Genomic DNA, 24,182 nt, shown 5'->3' on the forward strand with positions numbered 1-24,182 from the left:
GGTGGAAGTTGCAGTGAGCTGAGGTTGCACCACTGCCCTCCAGCCTGGGTGACAAGAGTGAGACTCCATCAAAAAAAAAAGAAAGAAAGAAAAAGAGCGCAGAAAGCTTGAAAGTAACAAGACAGAAGAAAATACACTAGGCAAACACTAACTAAAACGCTAGTGTGACTTATGAATATCAGAAAAAGTAGATTTTAGAGCAATAGAGATGAAGAAAGAAATGTATAAAGCTAAAAGAGTCAACCTACCAGGAAGCTGTAACAATTCTAAATTTGGATGAATCTAATTACATAGTTTAAATATAAAATTAAAAAATTAAAATAAAAAAATTAATGTTTTTTAATTTTTTTAACTGGCAGAGCTAAAAGTAGAAATAGAGAAAAGGGAAAATCATAGTGGGGGATGTTAATACACCTGTCAATAATGTTAGGAAGGAAAAGAAAAGTCATCTCCTAGTGGAAAGGGCTATTCTAAGTTTTGCGTAAAACACCGAAGCTGTTTAAAAAACTGATAAAACTAATTACATAAAAAATTTTAAATTGCAGGAGAGAAAACATTATAAACCAAGTCAAAAGACGGCAACATTGGAAGCACATTTCCTATCCGTATATCAGAGAAACGGCTAATTTGCTTAATATCCAAAGAGCTCCCACAAGTTGTTAAGACCAATAACAGCAACATAACAGAAAATGAGCACAGGATACAAAGGGACAATTGAAAGAAATATACATGGTTCTTAAATGTGAAGACATGCTCAGCCCCATTTAAAATGAGATGAAACAAATTTAATGGCCATATGATATCATTGTTTATATTGGAAAAAATGAAAACCATTGATGTTCCCAATATAGGTTGGCGAGGGTGTGGGCAAACTACCCAGATGACTTCCTGCTGGGCTGAGGATGGCTCCACAGCTTTGGCAGGCAGTTTGCTGCTACGCATCAAAATTCAAAACCTCACGCCTCTGAGCCTGAATCACTATGCAAGCATCCTATAGATACTCCTGGGTGGATACAAGGTATGTGCAAAGGTATCACAGCCATGAGATTGTCTAGACAGCAGGAGACAGACTCTAGGTTGGCCCCATGTCCCTCACCTCCTAGTGGTCATTGGCTGGGTGCCCCACACCCCTTGAGTGTGGTGGGACTGTGGCACGAGTATAGACACAAGGAGCACAGAGAGGGTGACGGGATGTGCATGGTCCCATTTCATAAGGTCCTAATGCTCGTCTCGGGAGGACTCTATCTCCCTGGCTGGCTGTGAAAAAGCCAGCACATTGCGAGCTGCCCATTGAGGCCACATGGAAAGAGATTATGGCAGCCTCCAGTTGACAGCTGGTGAGAAACTGAGGCACTCCGTCCAAGAAGCTGCACGGAACTGAGTTCTGCCAACAATCACATGAGCTTGGAAGTGGATCCTTCTCCAATTGAACCTTCAGATGAGACACTCCAACACAGCCCTACAGAGACCCCAATGTAACTGTGTCTGGACTCCTGACCCACCAAAACTGAGATGATAAATGTGTGTTATTTGAAGCCACTAAGCTTGTGGTACTTTGTTACACAGCAATAGAAAATGAACACACAGACCAACATGGAATTCTATGCAGCTGTAAACAAGACAGAGATCATTATGTATTCATAGGAAAGGAGCTCCATGTTTTCAAAAACATAGTGGGTAGAGTATGACATAATTTGCATTTTAAAAATTTATGTATACAGAGGCATTCTATGTATGTATGTGTACGTACATATATGTTTACACATACACATAACAGAACGAGGTGATGTTTTGCTTTCCTGTCTCAGCTCGCATATGGTAAACAGCTGTCCTTGCTGTGTTCTCCTCAGTGCCGCGCGTTCCTCCACGATGCTGTGATCTTGTTGTTTAAAGTGCCCCAGTGCAGTGCTGCTGTGCTGCTGGGTGTCCGGAGCTCAGAAGGCTCCAGCACGTCTTACAGAGAAAACACATGTGTTCGACCAACTTCATTCAGGCTGTGTAGGGCTGTTGGCTGGGGTTCAGTGTTGATAAATCAACTATAAAGATTCAATAAGGTGTCTTTAGACAGAAGCACTCATAAGACATGTCTATGCATTGATTGGATGATGAGAATGTTGTGATCAGAGGCTCATGAGACCATAACCCTGTACTTCTCGTAGGAGCAATGGTTATTCGGTGCTGGTGGAGACTGTATAGAACAGAACCTCTGGGAATAATGAGAATGGGCTGTGTGTGTGCATATATGGAAGAGGCAGACAGACAGAGACAGAGAGAGATGGAGAGATACAGAGAGAAAGAGAATAAATGGGTGAAAGTAGCCGCTTCCTGAGAAGAAAATTGGGTGACTGCTTGTGTTCACTTAAAAAAATCATCATCTGGCCGGGTGCGATGGCTCAGGCCTGTAATCCTAGCATGTTTGGGAGGCCAAGGTAGGTGGATCACTTGAGGTCAGGAGTTTGAGACCAGCCTGGTCAACATGGTGAAACCCTGTCTCTACTAAAAATACAAAAATTAGCCAGGCATGGTGGCTTATGCCTGTAATCCCAGCTACTCGGGAGGCTGAGGCAGGAGAATTGCTCCTGGTTCAAACCAGGAGGTGGAGGCTGCAGTGAGCTGAGATCGTACCACTGCACTCCAGCCTGGGCAACAGAGTGAGACTCCATCTCAAAAAAAATAAACAAATAAATATAACAGATCTGTAAGTTTGGAAAAAAAGAGGAGACTTTGTTTCTTCTAAAGGGGCACAGCCTGCAAGAAAGCCATCCTGCAGGCTGGGAGGCACAGCCTCTGGCCAAGACCAGAGCCAGCAGGAGGGGCTGCGGCAGGAGCTCCACACTGACCAGGTTGGCCGAATACACATGTGCAATAGGTTGTGGAGGAATAGTGAATATTCACGAAGGAGGAACTGAACAAACATGCATGTAACATATGACCTGTTTTCACTCTGGGGTTGTGAGAAATACACTTACCTGTCCAAATCCAAAGAACGGACTTAGAGGCATGAAGAACAGTGAAAGTGAGACTTTAAAGGCGGTCTTGCAAGATCAGGTGTCTGATGGGCAGGCACACCCAGCACAGTCTCAACAAGCAATTTATCCCCTACTGTGCAGGTCCCTCCCCCAGTTCCTCGCAGCCTGAGTACTATGGGGTCGCAGGCTTCCTGGACATCACCTAAGTTTCATTATCCCCTTATAAGGTTACATCCGGTCCCCTTCCCCACTTTATGTTTTGATTTCTCAATGGCAAAAGTTTCTTTCCTTAATGTGTTAGCCATCCGCCACTTTTTCTTCCTCCCCTCTGACTTCTGTGAGTCTTATCACTCTTCCCAGATGTCTGTACTATGTGGCTTGTCACATCTGCAAGGTTGCTGCCTGGACCTCCCAGGGCCTGTTTTCTGAATATGGACCACTTGAAATGTGCTTCTCACAGGGTGGAGTCTTAACATGTCGGTGTATCGCAATGAGGCCCTAAACCTCAGAGGTCTTCTCAGGACACAAAGGCACTCAAGTGTGCAGCCTCTGTAAACCGGCTGGAACCGGTCCATGGTTGGGGGTCCCTTATCAGGAGGAGGTTCCTGAAGTCAGTCTCCTGCCCAATCAGAGCTTTGCTCATGGCTGTGGAACGTGGTCAGTTGGCGTCTGCGGGTGGATGAGCTGCAGTCGTTTGAATCTTGCTCATCCTCATCGCGGGGCCAGTGCGTGTTTAGCCGCTGCAGAAAAAGAAGCAGCTGTGGCGTGAGAGCAGAGTCCGTCCTCTCGGTGTAGGGCACGTGGCTCGACCCTTGCCTGGCGTGGCCTGAGGTCCTGTTTGTAATTCGATATCTTATTGCCACAGAGTCTGTTCTGTGGGTCTTACGGTCTCTATTGTAACTTTAATGCTGGGCAGTGGTTGTGTCTAAACCCTAAAGGGAGGGGGTGTAACGAGGCGTGTCTGACCTCCCTTCCTGTCATGCAGGAATTCGGTTTTTCGGGGTCCCCATGGCCAAGATGGGGTCCATTTAGTCAGTTGAGGGGCTTAGGATTTTATGTTTAGTTTACACTGGCAATGGGGTTGCAGTGAGATCAACTTCTCATGGACCCATTTTGTGTCTTCTGTGCGGGTTCTTTGGACAGATGTCCCTTAATTTTAAGGTGGTGACACTAAGAGGCCTAGCACAGGGCTTGGAAGACAGGGCTGGGAAATGGGCCCAGCAGGAGGCTGGGTGGGGGCTGACGGGCAGCGTCGGAGAAGCAGAGCACACAGAGAAGCCACTCCAGGTGGGGACGAGGGCTGCTGACCACCCGCTGCTCAGCACGGTTACTCTGCAGGTTCAGAACCCAAAACCACAGCCCAGAAGGCTGTCATGCTGTCCAAGCAGGGAGGGGCCAAGCCCACCATTCTTGCCCTGGAACACACAGGTCCTGCTGCCTCCAAAACACAAAGACGAGGTGGGCACGAAACAGGGCAGGAGGTGCAGAGGCTGTGGGGATGAGAAGTCTTCCAGAGCTCAGAGCCAAGAGGTCTGGGCACAGTTACAGCGGCCCCCCCATGCCATGGCCCTGGGCAGGTCAATGAAGGCTCCTGGGCCCCAGATTGTTCCTCAGAAGATGGCCACAGTCCTGTGTCCCCTGATGGGGGAAGGACCACGCTGGATGAGGAGTTTTCACAAGAACCTTCCTAAGGCGGCTTCCTGCAGAGGAACTCTGTGTCCCGGGGCTGCTGGGGCCAGGGCTGGACGATGCTCCTGCCTGTGGCTCTCCCCGCTCCCAGAACCCAGCTGGGACCAGGCCCAGCCCAATTCCTGCCCCCAGGGATCCACATGGGATGGAGCACAGCCCAGATGTGATGGGAGATTTATGAGCTGGGCCACATCACAGGCAAACAAACACCCCTAATCCCGGCAGACTCCAGCTCTCAGCAACACGGAAGGGGAAGCTGTGGGCCCGGGGACAACAAGGCCGGGGGGAATAAAAGCCCGAGAGCCTCGGCACCTCACAGGCTCACGTCCTCATCCACTCACTCCCTCACCCTCCGCCAGTTCAACACCAGCATGGCGGCGCCCACCACGTCCGTCTGCTCCAGCAACCTGAGCTGCAGCAGCCGCGTCTGCCTTCCTGGTTCCTGTGACTCTTGCTCCGACTCCTGGCAGGTGGACGACTCCCCAGAGAGCTGCTGTGAGCCCCCCTGCTGCGCCCCCAGCTGCTGCGCCCCGGCCCCCTGCCTGACCCTGGTCTGCACCCCAGTGAGCTGTGTGTCCAGCCCCTGCTGCCAGGTGACCTGTGAGCCCAGCCCCTGCCAATCAGGCTGCACCAGCTCCTGCACACCCTCATGCTGCCAGCAGTCTAGCTGCCAGCCGGCTTGCTGCACCTCCTCCACCTGCCAGCAGGCCTGCCGTGTGCCCGTCTGCTGCAAGCCTGTGTGCTGCGTGCCCACCTGCTCTGAGGATTCCTCTTCATGCTGCCAGCAGTCTAGCTGCCAGCCAGCTTGCTGTGCCTCTTCCTCCTGCCAGCAGGCCTGCTGTGTGCGTGTCTGCTGCAAGCCCCTCTGCTGTGTGCCTGTCTGCTGCAAGCCTGTGTGCTGCGTGCCCACCTGCTCTGAGGATTCCTCTTCAAGCTGCCAGCAATCTAGCTGCCAGCCAACTTGCTCTGCCTCTTCCTCCTGCCAGCAGTCCTGCTGTGTGCCTGTTTGCTACAAGCCCGTGTGCTATGTGCCCACCTGTTCTGAGGATTCCTCTTCATGCTGCCAGCAGTCTAGCTGCCAGCCAGCTTGCTGCACCTCCTCCCCCTGCCAGCAGGCCTGCTGTGTGCCCCTCTGCTCTGGGGCTTCCACTTCATGCTGCCAGCAGTCTAGCTGCCAGCCAGCTTGCTGCACCACCTCCTGCTGCAGACCCTCCTCCTCTGTGTCCCTCCTCTGCAGCCCCGTGTGCAAGTCCAGCTGCTGTGTGCCCGTCCCCTCCTGCTGTGCCTCTGCCTCCTCCTGCCAGCCCAGCTGCTGCCACCCAGTCTCCTGCGTGTCCCTCCTCTGCCGCTCCGTGTGCTCCTGCCCCGCCTGCCACAGCCTCTGCTCTGGCCAGAAGTCCAGCTGCTGACAGCCCTGGATGTCATCCAGAGTCCCTTCCCACCAGGGGCTGACCTCCCAGCTGCCCCAGCCAGCTCTGCCCTCTCCGGCTTTGACACCCTCAGAAGATGGGGCAGGCTTTTTGTCTCAGGGACCAGGCTGCTCCCCCAGTCCTTCCCAGATGCTGGCTGCATGAGGGACCCCAGCTGCTCCCCCAGACCCAAGTTCTGCAGAACTAACCCCCAGCAGGCCTGGTTCCACCCTGGGCAGCACCCCCTCTAGTTCTAATAAAGCCACCTCTGTCTCACACCAACCTCTGTCCTGTCTGTGGACCCCCAGGGGGCACAGGGTGAGGTGGGAAGTGATGCCACCCATGACTGCAGAGAGAGTCCTGACCCCCAGCAGGCCTGGCTCCACCCCTCTGTCTCTGTCAACCTTCCATCCTGTCTGTGGACCCCTGAGGGGCATGGGATGAGGCAGGAAGCAATGCCACCTGGTGCTGGCCTCTGTGAACCCTGAAGGCCAGTCTCCCTCTTAGCCCCGTGGGCCCCCAACCCCAGCACGTGGCCCCCTGGCCCATCTTAGGGAAGCTGCCTCTGGAATTAAGGCCAGGAGTTTTGGGACAAAGTGGACCCTGGCAGCAGCTCTGGGCCCCTGAGCCACATTCACCCTCCCCAGCTCTGTGGCTGCCCCCTAGGCCTGAGGTAGCCCACCAGGGCCTGGCTCCACCCAGCAGCCTCACCCCTCCTGTTGCCCTTGGGGAGACCAGCTATGGACCACAGTGCCCATCCCTGCAGCCCTCATCTCCTCCACAGTAAGACATGAGGACCACGCCCTCCCCCAGGACTCGAGCCCAGCAGCCCAGTATTCATGGGGTTCTGGAATACCCATTGCTCAGGCATCGCTGGTGAGAGCACAGATGGGCAGGGACCATGGCACCCACTAACCAAGCCTGCGGGCCCCCCTGCCCCATGCGGCCTTGCCTAGAGATTCAGGGTCCTGGCTCCTTCCTGATCCCGTGGTCCTGGACTCTAACCCCGAGGACCCTGTCCCCACACCCCCAGCCTCCCAGGTCTCTCCCAGACAGCCTTCGGCTCTGCCTGCCACCCTCTGCTCTGGCACTCAGACGTGGTCCAGGATGCCGCGCTGGGCGAGTGGTACGAGCCGCGCACTCTTTCTGCCAGGTCGCTGTGCGCATTTGAGAGCCCAGGTCTGGCTCCTGCCCCAGCGAATGACCCTTGCATGTCAATGCCAGAGGCCGCCAGCCCCAGCACCAGGACCTCCCAGAGTCTCACCCCACTGAGCTCCCTGCGATCAGCACAGCCACCTCCCTCACTCCTCTCAAGGCAGACCACCCAGGACAGCCAGCAGCAGCTGTCCCTAGGGCCGGAGGCCAAGCTGACACAGCCTTGTCCACCACCTTAGAAGCAAAGCCAGGTCCCCACGAAGGGACAAATGAGGGCCTCCAGGGGCAGAGATGTTTCCTTCCTGCCCTGGTTCTCTGGGTAGCTGGCAGGGGCCGAGCCTTCATCCTTGGGCTCCAGGACCATCCTGGGGAGGGGCTCCCCACTCATGCCTGTCTGAGCCCCACCCACCTCACTGTGCCCACTGATGGCTACAGGGTCAGAACAGAGAGCCAGGTGGAGGGCCTGGGGCTGGTTCTCTGACCTCCTTCATGTTTGTCATTGTCCCCACCTGCCCTCGTCCGAGGCACCGACAGGACCCAGCCTGTCTGGCCATCCCCAGGGAGGACACCTCCTGGTCGGGGGGTCTCACCTCTGACCCCTGCTCTGGGTCCTCATTCGATGTGTCTTCTGCTTCATCAGAGCTTCAACTCCCAGTGAAAGCACCTTGGAAAACTGTCCCTCAAAATGGTCACTCACAAAGTGACCCTGTGATCCTGCCACTCCAGTTCTAGGCATCTACCTCAGAGGAATGAAACAAAAGTCCACACACAGATTTGTGCACCCATGTACACAGCATGACTGACAGCAGCCAGAGACTGGTGTACCCATGTACACAGCATGACTGACAGCAGCCAGAGACTGGTGTACCCATGTACACAGAATGACTGACAGCAGCCAAGAAGTGGAAGGAGCCTAAATGTCCATCAGAGGACAAAGCAAAACGCAGCCCATCCACACAAGCAAAATGTGGCCCATTCCCATGGGGAATATTATTTAGCCATGAAAAGGAATCCAATACTGACACAGGCTACACCATGCATGAGCCTTGAAAGCAGATGCTCAGTGAGAGCCCACATGTGGTGACATTCTATTTGGGTTTTTTATTTTTTATTTTTATTTTATATTTTATTTAGGTTATTGGGGAATGGGTGGTGTTTGGTTACATGGATTAGTAATTTAGTGTTGATTTGTGAGATTTTGGTGCACCTATCATTCGAGCAGTATACACTGCACCCTATTTGTAGTTTTTTATCCCTCACCCCCTTCCCACCCTTTCCCTCTGAGTCCCCAAAGTCCACTGTGTCATTCTTATGCCTTTGTATCTTCATAGCTTAGCTCCCACTTATGAGTGAGAACATATGATGTTTGGTTTTCCATTCCTGAGTTACTTCACTTAGAATAATAATCTCCAATCTCATCCAGGTCTCTGTGAATGCCATTGATTCATTTCTTTTTATTACTGAGTAGTATTCCATCATATATATATATATATATATCAGTTTCTTTATCCACTCATTGATTGATGGGCATTTGGGTTGGTTCCACATTTTTGCAATTGCGAATTGTGCTGCTATAAACATGTCTGTGCAAGTATCTTTTTTGTATAATGACTTCTTTTCCTCTGGGTAGATACCCAGTAGTGGATTTGCTGGATCAAATGGTAGTTCTACTTTTAGTTCTTTAAGGAATCTCCACACTGTATTCCACAGTGGTTGTACTAGTTTAAATTCCCACCAGGAGTGTAGAAGTGTTCCCTTTTCACCACATCCATGCCACCATCTATTATTTTTTGATTTTTTGATGATGGCCATTCTGGCAGGAGTAAGGTGGTATCTCATTGTGGTTTTGATCTGCATTTCCTTCATCATTAGTGATGTTGAGCATTTCTTCATATGCTTGCTGGCCATTTGTACATCTTCTTTGGAGAATTGTCCATTCATGTCCTTAGCCCACTTTTTGATGGGATTGTTTGTTTTTTTATTGATAATTTGTTTGAGTTTGTTGTAGGTTCTGGATATTAGTCCTTTGTCAGATGTATAGACTGTGAAGATTTTCTCCCACTCTGTGGGTTGTCTGTTTACTCTGCTGACTGTTCCTTTTGCCGTGCAAAAGCTCTTTAGTTTAATTAAGTCCCAGCTATTTATGTCTGTCTTTATTGCATTTGCTCTTAGGTTTTTGGTCATGAAATCCTTGCCTAAGCCAATATCTAGAAGGGGTTTTTCATGTTATATTCTAGAATTTTAATAGTTTCAGGTCTTAGATTTAAGTCCTTGATCCATCTTGAGTTGATTTTTGTATAAGGTGAGAGATGAGGATCCAGTTTCATTCTCCTATATGTGGCTAGCCAATTATCCCAGGACCATTTGTTGAATAGAGTGTCCTTTCCCCACTTTATGTTTTTGTTTGCTTTGTCAAAGATCAGTTGGCGGTAAGTATTTGGGTTTATTTCTGGGTTCTCTATTCTGTTCCATTGGTCTATGTGCCTATTTTTATACCAATGCTGTTTTGGTGACTGTGGCCTTATAGTATAGTTTGAAATCATGTAACGTGACGCCTCCATATTTGTTCTTTTTGCTTAGTCTTGCTTTGGCTATGCGAGCCCTTTTTTGGTTCCATATGAATTATAGAATTTTTTTTTGTAATTCTGTGATGAATGATGGTGGTATTTTGATGGGAATTGCATTGAATTGCTTTTGGCACTATGGTCATTTTCACAGTATTGATTCTACCCATCCATGAGCACGGGATGTGTTTCCATTTGTTTGTGTTGTCTGTGATTTATTTTAGCAGTGCTTTGTAGTTTTCCTTGTAGAGGTCTTTCACCTCCTTGGTTAGGTATATTCCTGAGTATTTTATTTTTTTGTTGTGTTCTTGATTTGATTCTCAGCTTAGTCACTGTTCGTGTATAGGAGAGCTACTGATTTGTGTACATTAATTTTGTATTTGGAAACTTTGCTGAATTCTTTTATCAGTTCTAGGAGCTTTTTGCAGGAGTCTTTGGGGTTTTCTAGGTGTACGATCATATCATCAGCAAACAGCGACAGTTTGACTTCCTCTGTACCGATTTGGATGCCTTTTATTTCTTTCTCTTGTCTGATTGCTCTGGCTAGGACTTCCAGTACTATGTTGAAGAGAAGTGGTGAGAGTGGGCATCCCTATCTTTTTCCAGTTCTCAGAGGGAGTGCTTTCAGCTTCTCCCCATTCAGTGTTATGTTGGCTGTGGGTTTGTCATAGATGGCTTTTATTACATTGAGGTATGTCCCTTGTATGTTGATTTTGCTGAGAGTTTTAATCATAGAGACGCTGGATTTTGTCGAAAGCTTTTTCTTCATCTATTGCTCATGTGATTTTTGTTTTTAATTCTGTTTATGTGGTGTTGAATTGTGAATGTTAAACCATCCCTGCATCCCTGGTATGAAACCTGGTGGGATTCTATTTGTGTGAAAGGCTCAGAATGGGCAAATCTACAGAGAAAGAAAGTAGATGAGGAGGTGCCTGAGGCTGGTGGAGGGGCACATGGGGAGTGATGCTGATTGGTGTGACTTTTTGGAGGGGGGAATGTTTTAAAATTATATATTGGTGATGGCTGAGAAACACTGGGAATATGCTAAAAACAAATGGATTATGTCCTTGCAGCAGGTGAGCTTCATGGCTTGTGAATTTTCTCTTGGTAAATTTTTTTAAAAGCCTAAGCCCTCTGTTTGGGCTGGCTACTCGCCAATGCCTCCACCTCCCCTTCATCCAAATAAAAATGAATGGTGCCAGAACAGTGATAGAAAACAGGCATACCATCCGCAGACCAGGTCAGTAAGGATTTTCTGGGACAGACAAGACAAAAAGATCAGGTTTTCTTGACTGTAAAATTCAACAGAAAGAAAGGCAGAAGCAGGACTGAAGACAAATGGCTTTTCCCAGAGACCCTGACACAGGGACAGCACATGAGGACAGCCATGGGCACTCAGGCATCTTTAACTGAGGGTTGAGTTCTAAAGAAGAACCGCCTGGTGCCCTGAGTCCAGCAGGAGAGCCAGGCAGGGCAGGGGTGGCCCAGGAGGCTCCCAGCCTGGGTCCTAGGATGGAGAGGAAGAGACCATACCCCAGGAAGTTCTGGATGCCCAAATGAACCAAAGCCGCTGTACTCAGCCAGTGGCAGACAAGGCCCCATCCTGAGATCCCCAGTGTCAGCTCTGTGAGAAGAACACATGTGTCTACGTGCAGAGAACCTTTCAGCAATGAAAGCCAGTTTAGACCCCCACTTAAAAATGTGAACAACAACTAAGGGTCCTCAGACGCATGAGGAAATCACAGCACGACAGAGAAGCAAAATCTAAACAAACAATAATGCATGAAACAAAGAGGCCATTACTCCATGAAACAAGAAGAGAGTGCTACCAAAAAGGAGAGGGAGAAGAAAGGAAAACACCTTGGGTTCCTGGAGACGGAAATCGTGACACGCCAAACATATGGAATTCAGTGACCTCATAACAGACCCTGAAGGCAGAAGAGCTGACACCATGACCCCCAGTTCAGAAAATGACCGAAACCCAATGCAGAAGGACAAAGAAATGAAGCCAAGAAAAGCCTGAGGTCTAAGGGAGATGAACCCAGGAGACTCAGGGTCTGTGATCCTAACCAGGATCACAGTGGGGAAAGAAGCCAAGAATGGAAGAAAATCATCAAACCCATATGGGAATAAAAGTTCCTTGAACCAAAAGAAGATGGGACCGAGGGCATGAACACAGCCGATGACAGTGACTAGGGAGGGGTCTGGTGAAATGACTGAAGTACAGGAAGGAGAGAATAGTGCCAGGTTCTAGACAGAGGAAAGACTTCACAAGAAGATTAAAGTTATGCAAATCTGAGAGACATTGGTGGCCCAGCCTCTACCAAGGTGGAGGGAAGAAATTCCGCACCTAAACTCTGCTGTGACAGGCCTCAGCGGGAGGGCTGCTCTTAAACAACAGGGATCCGGAAAGTTTACCACCCACGACGCTTTCTGAAACTTTTACTCAACAATCTCCAACAAGAAGGAACACGACCCCCTCTTTTCAAATGTCCACAAAAATCCGCAGATGCTCATCAAGGAAAATCTAAAGAAAATAAAAATACAGTCTAATAAAAATAAGCAGACATGAAAGATCGAAAAAGAAACATGCCCACAGATTCAGAGATTTTTGTTTTTATGTAAAAGAAAGTAGCATGGGTATGTTTATCCTAAAATTCGAAAATATAAATGAAATGTACTGTGTTCTAAAAAATATAAATTACCAACACTGAATGACAAAATGAAAATTTTAATACAGTGGTGTCCAGGAAAATATGGAAATGGTATTGAAAGATATTCTTCAGAAGGCAGACTCAGATGTTTTAAAGGTTTATATCGTCAGCCTTCAATATAAGACCTTCCTGTGATACTTGAAATATTCTAGAGCTCAGAAGAAGCCAGAGATCTTCTGGATTCCTCTAGTAAGACTGGTGAGACCCTGCTGCCAAAACCAGGAACAATTGTGTGTGTGAGAGAGAGAGAGGGAGAGAGGACTGTAAATCGATCCCATTTAAAAAGATAAAGTAAGAGATTCTATGTGCCTACGTTAAAGAAAACCTAAGCTGTTACAGCCATTATGGAAGACAGTATCAAAGCTCCTCAGCAAATTAAAAATAGAACTACCGTGTGATGAGCAATCTTGTATATACAAGACAAATTAAAGCCAGATCTCAAAGAGAGACCTGCACTCCCAGGTTAACTGCAGCACTATTCACAACAGCCAAGATATGGAAGCAACATAAGTGCCCATCAGCAGATGAGTGAATAAAGAAAATGCGGTGTATATGCACGATAGAATACGATTCAGCCATAGAAAGGAGGGAGATCCTGCTGTTTGCGGCAACATGGATGAACCTGCAGACACTATGCTAGGTGAAGTGACCCAGGCACAGAAAGACAAATACTGCAGACCTTGCTTATATGTGGAATCTAAAAAAGCCAAGCTCGGCAAAGCAGAGAGTAGAGTAGGGGTTCACAGGGGCGGAGGGTGCAGGGAGTTTTCATTTTTTATAACTCTTTAAATATCCTTTCAGCGATTATTAATACAGGTGCGCAAGAACTGTGTGCTTAATCCACTTTGATGCTGATGACAGGATACAGCTTCAGCTGTGCAGGATGAGTCAGATCTGGAAACCTCATGTGCAGCACGGGGACAGTTGACTAACACAGAATGTGACTCAGTAACACTGAAATCTGCTAAGACAGTCCATCTTAAATGTCTCATCACAAAATAAAGGTAACTGCGTGGGTGATGGACATATTAATTAGCTTGACTGTGGTAATCATCACACAATGTGTACATGTATCAAGACGTCATGTTGTACATCCTGAATTTATATAATTCTTGTTTGTCAATGATATCTCAATAAAGCTGGGGAAAAAGGGATAATGAGCCATTATCAAGTAATGTATATCTTAGATCGCAAGTTACAAAGGGTATCATTATACTCATAAAATAGAAGCAGAAAAGCCACTGGAACTCTCAGTAGATTAATACACACACATTCACACACACACACATATATGAACAAACTCACTCCTTCTTTAAAAGGCTGAGGCAAAATTCTTGGTAAACTAGAGTGGAAAACACTGCATGCACGAGACCAAGGCTGTGCTACAAACCAGCAAACACCGGCTTAGTGCGGAGCTGCGGGAGGCGCTTCTGTTAACTTTGGAAACAAGACCCGAGGGCTGCTGTCATCACGTCTCCAGCATTGTGCCGGGCAGCCAGCCACGATGAAAGGGAGTCAAATGAAACAAAAGACTACGTTCTGGAAAAGAAGAATCCAAATGTGTGTCACCTGCAGAAGACACGGCCATGGGCCACCCTGCCCTCCAGACTCACATCCCCTCCCAGCACCTCCCTCCCCCGGCCAGGGCCATTTAATCCCTGCAGCTCAGCTCACTCAGATCCCCAGAGTGTCTGCTTGATTTAAGAAATGATGTGATCTGGCCGGGTGCAGTGGCTCACACCTGTAATCCCGGCACTTTGGGAGACCGAAACGGATGGATCACTTCAGGCCACAAGTCCGAGACCAGCCTGGCCAACATGGCCAAACCCATCTCTACTAAAAATACAAAAAAAAAAAAAAAAAGAAAGAAAAATAGCTGGATATGGTGGCCCACACCTGTAATCCCAGCTACTTGGGAGGCTGAGGGAGGAGAATCACTTGAACCCAGGAGGTGGGGGCTGCAGCACCACTGCACTCCAGCCTGGGTGATAGAGTGAGACTACGTATCAAAAAAAAAAAAAAAAAAAAGAAAGAAAGAAATTGGTGTGATCATTCGATTGTCCGTGGAAACTGCCATGGTGGCCCACAATGAAAAGTTCCATGATCCAAAAAGACACGTCTCCACTGAGTGCAGGGCGTGGACTTAGATCAGGCACACTGAGACCCTGGAGGTGTTGCGGGCACAGCAATGATTGTGGAAAGACACTTTGGACAGTGACGGGTGGTCCAGACACCAGCAGAAGGGAGCAACAGAGGGCATGGATCACAAATAGGAATAAAGAGACGAGGAATCACCACACTCATTCAGTTAAGGAGGCTGCCAGAGACCGCAGTGGGAAAACTAAAGCAAATTATCATACAGGCCCCAGGGCTTGTCCCAGAAGCCATGTCAGCCTTACCACAGCCCGCTGGCTCAGGACCACCTCCCTCCCTGCCTGCCTGCCACTCGGGAAGCACGCATTTTTCTGGGAGCTGTTTGACGGAACCGAGCCATTTATGGCCGTGAGGGAAAGGAGTGAGAGCTCGCGGTTGTAGGGTTCACTGCCGGCCAGCTGTCCTCTTTCAAGGTTACTTATCTTCTCTCAGCATTTCTGCAACTGTCAAAATGGGCTGCAGAGTCACCCCTCACACGGTGGCTGATGTGGAGACCGCACCTGCACCGTGCATGTCTGTAGCACACCCTCTAATATGATGTCATCCTAGCCTTCCTGGCTTTCCTGTCATTTCCTGAAAGGAGCATTGAGTCCTTCAGTCCCAGAAAGTGGGTTAAGCATACAGTTCCTGCACAACCTCTACTAATAATCACTGAAAGGATATTCAAAGAGTTATAAAAAATAAAATCAAAATTGTCTAACAAAAAGGGAGGCTCTTTAAAATCCTTTATATATTTGTAGAAAAGAAAAACAGATGGAAACAAATTACAATGTAAACTGGATCAGGACCCCAATGCCCTAGAATAAAATAGTCTTTTACTCAGAAAATCAAATGACCCACCACCAATGAGCAGAGCTTAACTGGTGTCCAGTGAAACGAGGGGAAAACGTTTAAATGCTCAACATAACATCATTACAGTGAGCCAAAAATGTATTTCATTCATCGTGAGACAAAAATCAGAGTCACAAAAGGAAACACCTCAAGAGATAAGAGTTATTTTTAAGAGCGGAAAACACTTCCTGAGCCTCCACATTGAAAGGCTTAATGAATTCTAACCACAGAAAGTAAAATAATGCATACACATAGAAACAAAACAAGAATAAAAAGAAAACCAAATGTTCCCAGAGAGGTAAAAAACAGAGAGAGAGAGACAAACTATAAAAAATGACAAATGACCAACCTCAGTCTCTCATCAGCAACGCTGGACACTACAGAAAAATGGTGACACAGGTTCATCATTTTGAGAAAACAGATTTTTTAACGGGTTCATCATTTTGAGAAAAAACATTTTTTAACGGGTTCATCATTTTGAGAAAGCAGATTTTTTATTATTATTTATAATAGTAATTCTGATTTAAAACTAGAATTATATACCCAGCTAAACTATCATATAAGTGTGAGGGTAAAGTTGAGTACATTTTTAGGCAAGAAAGAAATCTTAAAATGTATGTCCTAAAATCACCATATGTGGAAAAGTACTTGATCTGTCACCAAGAGGAAATAAAAATGGAGAAAACCCAGAGCGCAGCTTCAGATAAAACAGAGAGAGGCCTCTGAGGGTGGCATGGAAGAGCTGAAGAGACAAGGATAAAGCACAGATCCACCGGATACCGAATCTCTGAGCATTCCCCTTACGAGGCACGAGGGGTTGAAGGGAGGGCCACTTAGCTTCGTCTTACCCTCTGTGCCAGTTGCATTTTATAAGAAATGCATATTTTTCTACCTATTTATATTTTAATATGCTAAAAGTAATAAAATATATCCAATCAGTCCAAACACAGGATTGGTGAAACCAGAATTCCTCCCGTTAGAGAAGTCTTCATCTCTAAAACCTCAACTCAACAAAAGTTTGCTTGAAATATTTTCCACCACATTTCTGGGGCTAAAATAAGAACCGATGAAGAAGCAGAGCCCTGCGACATACACACCAGTTTAATGAGGGAAAAACAAACAGAGATAAACCAGCACGAATGACGCATCTCCAGCCACCAGCTGTAAACACCAACAAGGAAGAGAAGCTTGTGGAGCCTCCTGTCAGGACAACACACGCCAGGGAGGGATTTAAAAGCCCCACAGCCCTGAGCACCTCACTCACTCACACACTCACTCACACCTCCCCCAGCTCCCAGCTCACCTCCTCCCCACCCCAGCATGGCTGCGTCCACCATGTCCGTCTGCTCCAGCACTTGCTCCGACTCCTGGCGAGTGGACGACTGCCCAGAGAGCTGCTGTGAGCCCCCCTGCTGCACCCCCAGCTGCTGCGCCCCGGCCCCCTGCCTGACCCTGGTCTGCACCCCAGTGAGCTGTGTGTCCAGCCCCTGCTGCCAGGCGGCCTGTGAGCCCAGCCCCTGCCAATCAGGCTGCACCAGCTCCTGCACGCCCTCATGCTGCCAGCAGTCTAGCTGCCAGCCAGCTTGCTGCACCTCCTCCCCCTGCCAGCAGGCCTGCTGCGTGCCTGTCTGCTGCAAGCCCGTCTGCTGCAAGCCTGTGTGTTGTGTGTCCACCTGCTCTGAGGATTCCTCTTCATGCTGCCAGCAGTCTAGCTGCCAGCCAGCTTGCTGCACCTCCTCCCCCTGCCAGCAGGCCTGCTGTGTGCCCATCTGCTGCAAGCCTGTGTGCTGTGTGCCCACCTGCTCTGAGGATTCCTCTTTATCCTGCCAGCAGTCTAGCTGCCAGCCGGCTTGCTGCACCTCCTCCCAAAGCCAGCAGGCCTGCTGTGTGCCTGTCTGTTGCAAGCCTGTCTGCTGCAAACCCGTCTGCTGTGTGCCTGTCTGCTCTGGGGATTCCACTTCATGCTGCCAGCAGTCTAGCTGCCAGCCGGCTTGCCGCACCACCTCCTGCTGCAGACCCTTCTCCTCCGTGTCCCTCCTCTGCCGCCCCGTGTGCAGGCCTACATGCTGCGTGCCCATCTCCTCCTGCTGTGCCCCTGCCTCCTCCTGCCAGGTCAGCTGCTGCCGCCCGGCCTCCTGCGTGTCCCTCCTCTGCCGCCCCGCGTGCTCCCGCCAGGCCTGCTGAGGCCTCGGCTCAGGCCAGGAGTCCAGCTGCTGACCAGCACGTCCCCCAGGACCAACTGGTCCTGACTCGGGTTAGGAGGTTGCCCCCACCTGGGACGGGGCCGCCATGTGCTGAGGTGACCTCCCCTTCTTTGCTCCCAGGAGCCTGCATCCTCGCTGCTCCCCAGCTCCTGCCTCCCAGCAGGTGCCCACCTGCCTGCTGGGTCCCCTGTCCTCCCTCCCAGCTTCTCTGCCCCAGGTCACTTGGCCTCGACTTGAACCTGTCAGCACCTCCTCCTGCTCCCCAATAAACTCTCCTTGGTCACCTGATTCTCTTTTCCTGTTGTGCTCCTGGGGACACATGGTTTTGAGCTCACATTGGTCTCTAGCCATGACTGTTTCTATGAATGAGTGACTTAACCTAGAAGTCACAGGGGACAGTGTCCTAATTCCTCCAGGGAGGTCACCAGGCGGAACTCACGGCCCCCCCAGGAAGGCTCAGTCCCGGCGCAGCCTCCATGCCCGGGTCCTCCTGAGCCTGGTCATTGGCTGCCATGCCCTGGGCTGTGGGGCTCTCCAGGACCGTCCCACCCACTGTCCCACCTGGGAGAGCCCGCCCTGCAGGGTCACCTTCCAGGAAGCTGGCCTGGAGTCCCGGCACCACAGCCTCCAGGCCTGGTCACCCTCCCTGTGTGCCACCCGCCCGAGGGTTCTGCCCGTTTAGCAGCAGTGCGAGGGGAGAGTGAAGGGCTGCTGCACCTGCACAGGAGACAAGGGACTCGATCAGAACAAAAGCATCAGGGAGTGGGCGGATGGATGCACAGGATTCCCCAAAACCCGGGCGCTGCCCCACATCCTCCTCTGGGGGCACCAGATTCCACATGGGCTTTCAGGACCCAGAGTCCGCACCTGCAGGGCCATGCGTCAGGCCCCTCTTAGGTGAGGTTGACATGGGCGACACTGGAGGGCACAGGTGGACAAGGCCCAGCTGAGACCTGGGGGATTTTCTAGGGGGATGGCCTTCCAGGAGCTGCAATGGTGGCTGGAACTGTTTTAGTAAGTAGGCAACTGTCCCCAATGGGTAAATTTTCAGTTACCCTCCCTGCAAAGCCATCTCAGGGCCAAGGCATGGCTGTTCCTCCATGAGTCCCCCTCTCATCCCCGGAGACTGTGTCCATGGCCAGAGCCCACAAGGGGAGTCCCTGCCACCCGTGAGGCCTCAGCCTCCGTCCCCTAATCCCTAGCAGCCTTGCTGATGCTGTGTCTACCCCCACGGTTTTCTGGAAAAGTTTGGGTTAGATTGGTATTATTTCTCCCCTAAATGCTTGGTAGAATTCAATAGCAAAGCCATTCGGGATTGGCATTGTCTTTGTGGGAAGGGTTTTAATTATGAATCCAATCTCTTCAATTGATAGAGGACTATTCAGATTTTCTATTTCTTCTTGTATCCCTTTTCACAAATGATATATTTCCAGTCATTTGCCTATTTCATCTAAGCTGTTGAATGTATTGACATAGAGTTGTTTGCATTATTTCTTTGGTTTCCTTTAAATATCTACAGATTCTGTAGTGGCAACCTTTATTCATTCCTGGTGTATTAGTTCATTTTCACGGTGCTAATAAAGACCTACCCAAGACTGGGCAATTTACAAAAGAAAGAGGTTTAATGGACTCACAGTTCCACATGGCTGGGGAGAGCTCACAATCATGGTGGAAGGTGAAAGGCACAATTCACATGGTGGCAGACAAGAGAAGAGAGCTTGTGCAGGGAAACTCCCCCATATAAAACCATCAGATCTTGTGAGACTTACTATCATGAGAACAGCACAGGAAAGACCCACCCCCATGATTCAATTACCTCCCACCAGGTCCCTCCCACAACATGTGAGAATTCAAGATGAGATCTGGGTGGGGACACAGCCAAACCATAACACCTGATATTGGTAATTTATTTGTTCTCTTGTTTTATAATGACCAGTAAAGTTAGAAATTTGCCAATTTCATTGGTCTATTAAAAAAACTAGGTTTGGTTTTATTTATTTCCCTGTTTGTCCACTTTCTATTTGGTAGGTGATATGGTTGATACGTGTCCCCTCCCAATCTCATGGTGAACCATGATCCCGTGTTGGAGGCAGCGCCTGGTGGGAGGTGATTGGGTCATGGGGACGGCTCCCTCATGAGTGGCTTGGTGCCACCCCCACAATAATGACTGAAGTCTTGCTCTGTTACTTCATGGAGGGCTGGTTGTTTACAAGAGCCTGGCACTCCCTCCTCTCTGTCTCTCTTGCTCCCCTCACACCATGTGATGCCTGCTCCCTGTCCACTTTCCACCATGAGTAAAGCTTCCTGAGACCTCAGCAGAAGCTAAGCAGGTGCCATGCTTGTACAGCCTGTAGAACCAGGAGCCAGATAACCATGGGTCTTTCCTTATAAAGTGCCCAGTCTCGGGTATTCCTTTACAGCAGTGCAAAATGGACAAACACAGTGGAGTTTTTAAATTCTCGATTATTTTATTATTTCTAGTTATTTTTGGGTTCAACATATGCTGCTTTAGCTTCTTAAGCTGGAAGCTCAGATAATTGATTTTAGGCCTTCTTCTCTAATAACGCAAATTACTATGCATTTTCCTCTACGTGCTTTGTTAGCTGCATCCCACAAGTATTGATATGTGGTGATTTCATTTTCATTTTATTCCAGATATTTCATAATTTCCATTGTGATTTATATTTTTACTCATAGATCTTAAAGTGTGTTATTTAATTTCCAAGTATGTGGCAGTTTTCTAAATGTCTTTCTGTTAATGATTTCCAATTCTGTGTGGTCAAGCAGCACACTCAGCCCTCCTGTCATTTCATCCCTCCTGAGGACACTGAGACTTGCTCTCAGGCCTCTCCGGTGGTTTATGTTGGTGGATGTTCCATGTGCACTTTAAACAACATGCAGCCCGTTGTTGTTGGATAGGATATTATATAAATATCCCTTAAGTCATCTTGGTTTATGGTGGTTTCTCAGCTTTTCTATACACCTCCTAGAAAATGACTTTCTGAAGACAGAGTGAGGTTTGGTAAAGACACAAAGGACCTCAACCAGCAGTGTTCTCAGCTCATGTGAAGGGAAACAGCACTGTAGTTTAATGAAGACTCTTCCACAGAGTCCCCCTTCTCTGGAGTTATTTTTAACTCTCTGGTTCCACGGGTTGCAATCAACACATTGAGTTGTGTTGCTGAAAACCATGGGCATATTCACCCATGAGGTGCCCCTTACCCACCCTGGGACATCCGTGTGTCTGTTCACCCATGAGGTGCCCACTCTCACCCACTCTGGCACATCCGTGTGTCTGTTCACCTGTGAGGTGCCCACTCTCACCTGCCCTGGGATATCCATGTGTCTGTTCACCCGTGAGGTGACCACCCTCACCCACCCTGGCACATCTGTGCATCTGTTCACCTGTGAGGTGCCCACTCTCACCCACCCTGGCACATCCGTGTGTCTGTTCGCCCATAAGGTTCATGCTCTCACCTACCCTGGGACGTCCGTGTGTCTGTTCACCCGTGAGTTATGCACTCCCTTCCACTCCGGGACTGTGACTCCATGTGGCCAGTGCTCTGAGTCTGTCCTCACAACTCCACCTCCACTGCAGCTGAGTTCCCGGGCCACTCTCTGACACCTGTGCATGGAAATTCTTTCTGATCTTATCATCATTGCTTTATGAGTATGTTTTATAATCATTGGAATAGTTGGCACTTCTTCCAGTGGTTACAACACATCATTATTCCACATATAATTTTTAAAGACTTCTTAAAATACCCAAAACTCCTCAGACCATCCTGCTCTGGCCAGTCTGCTGGCCCTGGGCTCACTGTGGTCACACGTGCTCTGTCTGTCATTCTTGCCGCTCCATTTGGAAACCTGAAAGAGGGAGTCCTACTTCCCTGACCTTAGAGAGGCCGGAGGGTCGAGGAGATGATTCTGCTCACACAGGGTGGAAGCGACACAGACCCGATTCCAATCGCCTGCCTGTGTTCCTCCCACCACGCCAGTAATGTCTGCACAGGGCACAAGAGATTTTAGGCAATGTCGATGAAGACTACTGATTTTGAAGCTAGGGAGGCATTTGGACATGCTCTGGGCATCATGGCGCTAGAAGACACCATTCTTATTTGACAACTATTGTGCAGAAGAAGGATAATTTGAAAAGCAAATCAGCAAAAAGAACTATGACGTGACTAAAAACACAGGAGGGTTAGGGACAAACCCAAGGGCCTGAAATGGCCAAAGGGCTGCAAGACTCCCCCCTGCCCATGTACGTCTAGCCTGGACCCCTGGGAACCACACACCCGTGGGCTCAGGAAAACACTCAGGGGCCTGAAGGGCAGCAGAGGGTTGTGCACAAAGGAGAAAACCATGGCCGTGACTCCAGCCAAGGCCTTAATCAACACACCCGGATGCCAGCGCCATTGCAGTCTCAGGGCCTGTATTGGTCAGTTTGAGGGCATCCAAAGAAGGCTCTGGGGCTCTGAGCCAGGAGGACAGAGACCTCACGGATCAAGGCTGAGCTGACCCTCATGAGAGGTGGGAGATATGGAGGGGAGGCCACTGCCATGGGAACTTTCTAGAAGCGCCTCCTCCCCCCCCACCCCCTCCCCCCCGCAAGAGGGCTGCAGCATTGAGTATAGACGTTCAGTTCTTCCACTGTCCAGCTCAATAGCAGACACTAGGAAACGGTCAAAGTGCAGGAACAATTCAGGATGTGACTATCAGCTTTCAGGTGGGACCTGAGCCTGGCTGGCCCTGGGGGGCGTGTCCATCAGCAGCTGGGCTTCTGACCTGAGCGGAGGCCTCAGCAGGCCGGGCGGGAGCACACGGGGCGGCAGAGGAGGGACACACAGGAGTCAGGGCGGCAGCAGCTGGGTTGGCAGGAGGAGGTGGGGGCACAGCAGGAAGGGACGGGCACGCGGCAGGCGGGCCTGCACACGGGGCGGCAGAGGAGGGACACGGAGGAGGAGGGTCTGCAGCAGGAGGTGGTGCAGCAAGCTGGCTGGCACCTAGACTGCTGGCAGCATGAAGACGAAGCCCCAGAGCAGACGGGCACACAGCTCACAGGCTTGCAGCAGACGGGCACGCAGCAGCCCTGCTGGCTTTGGGAGGAGGTGCAGCAAGCTGGCTGGCAGCTAGACTGCTGGCAGCACAGAGAGGAAGCCCCAGAGCAGATGGGCGCAGAGCAGACAGGCTTGCGGCACACAGGCTTGCAGCAGATGGGCACACAGCAAACCTGCTGGCAGGAGGAGGAGGTGCAGCAAGCTGGCTGGCAGCTAGACTGCTGGCAGCATGAAGAGGAATCCTCAGAGCAGGTGGGCCCGCAGCACAAAGGCTTGCAGCAAATGGGCACGCAGCAGGCCTGCTGGCAGGGGGAGGAGGTGCAGCAAGCCGGCTGGCAGCTAGACTGCTGGCAGCATGAGGGCGTGCAGGAGCTGGTGCAGCCTGATTGGCAGGGGCTGGGCTCACAGGCTGCCTGGCAGCAGGGGCTGGACACACAGCTCACTGGGGTGCAGACCAGGGTCAGGCAGGGGGCCGGGGTGCAGCAGCTGGGGGCGCAGCAGGGGGGCTCGCAGCAGCTCTCTGGGCAGTCGTCCAGCTGCCAGGAGTCGGAGCAGGAGTCACAGGAACCAGGAAGGCAGACGCGGCTGCTGTAGCTCAGGTCGCTGGAGCCCACGGACATGGTGGATGCCGCTGTGCTGGGGGTTGAGCTGGGGGAGATGGGAGGGAGTGGGTGAGGGAGTGAGTGAGGTGCTCGGGTTTGTGGGGCTTTTATACTCCTCCCTGGCGCGTGTTGTCCAGACAAGAGGCTCAGCAAGCCCTCCCTTCCTTGTCGGGGTGTACAGCCAGCTCCAGGAGAATAAACAGTAGCTGTGTTTTTGTTTTCCAAGAGCTGTTGCTCAGTTTACAAAACTTGGAATTGACCTGGGGCGCTTGTGCGTGTTTTAGACTCAGGAGGAAGAGCTGAGGTGCAGTTCAGGCTGTGCTGCTTTGCTCCCCAGGCTCACGTGGAGGGTGGCGTGGTCCGTGTGTGTGCTGGGCTATGGGGAGTGGGTGCCTGCGGGTGGCTCTGCCGTGTGTGTGCCGGGCTACGGGGAATGGGTGCCTGAGGGTGGATCTGCTGGGCCTTGGTTTTCTAGGCTGCTGAACAAGATCATGTGCCTCTGTGATTCAAAGCTTAGGGAGAGAGGTTCGTTTCGGTTCTAAATAAAGATAATGTGAGTCATGATTTGCATGCTGTAATGTATTCCTTTCCTTGGGCTGCCATGACAAACAGTACCACAAACTGGCTGGTCACACAACAGAAATTCCGTGTCTCATGGTTTTGGAAGCCAGAAGTCTGAGATCGAGGTGTGGGCAGTGGACAGCGTGGGTTCCTTCCGAGGCTGCGAGGGGCACTGTCTCACCTCGCTCCCCTCACCCCTGTGGGCTGCTGCTATCTTTGGGGTCCTTGGCTTACAGTGGCCTCACCTGAGCTCTGCCTTTATCTTCACACAGC

General features: G+C 50.0%; 4 protein-coding genes across 6 annotated transcripts in view; 3 read left to right on the forward strand and 1 right to left on the reverse strand.

The window, feature by feature from the left end:
- Nucleotides 1-24,182, forward strand: part of TSPEAR (thrombospondin type laminin G domain and EAR repeats) — a 184,915-nt gene that overhangs the window by 87,151 nt on the left and 73,582 nt on the right. The gene's annotated exons all lie outside the window — the stretch shown is intronic.
- On the forward strand, nucleotides 5,030-6,067 carry LOC116481873 (keratin-associated protein 10-6-like). Its single transcript, XM_058427427.1, has one exon. It carries the CDS (start codon nucleotides 5,030-5,032, stop codon nucleotides 6,065-6,067), a length of 1,038 nt encoding a protein of 345 aa, XP_058283410.1.
- On the forward strand, nucleotides 16,806-17,669 carry LOC116481877 (keratin-associated protein 10-3-like). Of its 2 annotated transcripts, none has more exons than XM_032174870.1 (2): nucleotides 16,806-17,126; nucleotides 17,238-17,669. In XM_032174870.1, exons 1-2 carry the CDS (start codon nucleotides 16,806-16,808, stop codon nucleotides 17,667-17,669), a joined length of 753 nt encoding a protein of 250 aa, XP_032030761.1. The 2 variants fall into 2 exon arrangements, with proteins under 2 accessions (XP_032030761.1, XP_032030762.1); XM_032174871.2 differs by having other exon boundaries at nucleotides 17,364-17,669.
- LOC116481876 (keratin-associated protein 10-12-like) lies at nucleotides 22,488-23,366 on the reverse strand. Of its 2 annotated transcripts, XM_032174867.2 has the most exons (2): nucleotides 23,046-23,366; nucleotides 22,488-22,919 (listed from the first exon to the last, which is right to left on the reverse strand). In XM_032174867.2, exons 1-2 carry the CDS (start codon nucleotides 23,364-23,366, stop codon nucleotides 22,488-22,490), a joined length of 753 nt encoding a protein of 250 aa, XP_032030758.1. The 2 variants fall into 2 exon arrangements, with proteins under 2 accessions (XP_032030758.1, XP_032030757.1); XM_032174866.2 differs by having other exon boundaries at nucleotides 22,488-23,366.

This window comes from Hylobates moloch, unplaced genomic scaffold, assembly GCF_009828535.3.
Source record: "Hylobates moloch isolate HMO894 unplaced genomic scaffold, HMol_V3 SCAFFOLD_14, whole genome shotgun sequence".
In the NCBI taxonomy this organism is placed as follows: Eukaryota; Metazoa; Chordata; class Mammalia; order Primates; family Hylobatidae; genus Hylobates; species Hylobates moloch.

Bases quoted from the DNA above. Each gene is read 5' to 3' on its own strand.
- LOC116481873 (XM_058427427.1), top strand. From the start codon at position 5,030: ATGGCGGCGCCCACCACGTCCGTCTGCTCCAGCAACCTGAGCTGCAGC.
- LOC116481877 (XM_032174870.1), top strand. From the start codon at position 16,806: ATGGCTGCGTCCACCATGTCCGTCTGCTCCAGCACTTGCTCCGACTCC. The intron at 17,127-17,237 runs GTCTGCTGCAAG...CCCTGCCAGCAG, and splicing joins TGCCTGTCTGCTGCAAGCCC to GCCTGCTGTGTGCCCATCTG.
- LOC116481876 (XM_032174866.2), bottom strand. From the start codon at position 23,366: ATGTCCGTGGGCTCCAGCGACCTGAGCTACAGCAGCCGCGTCTGCCTT.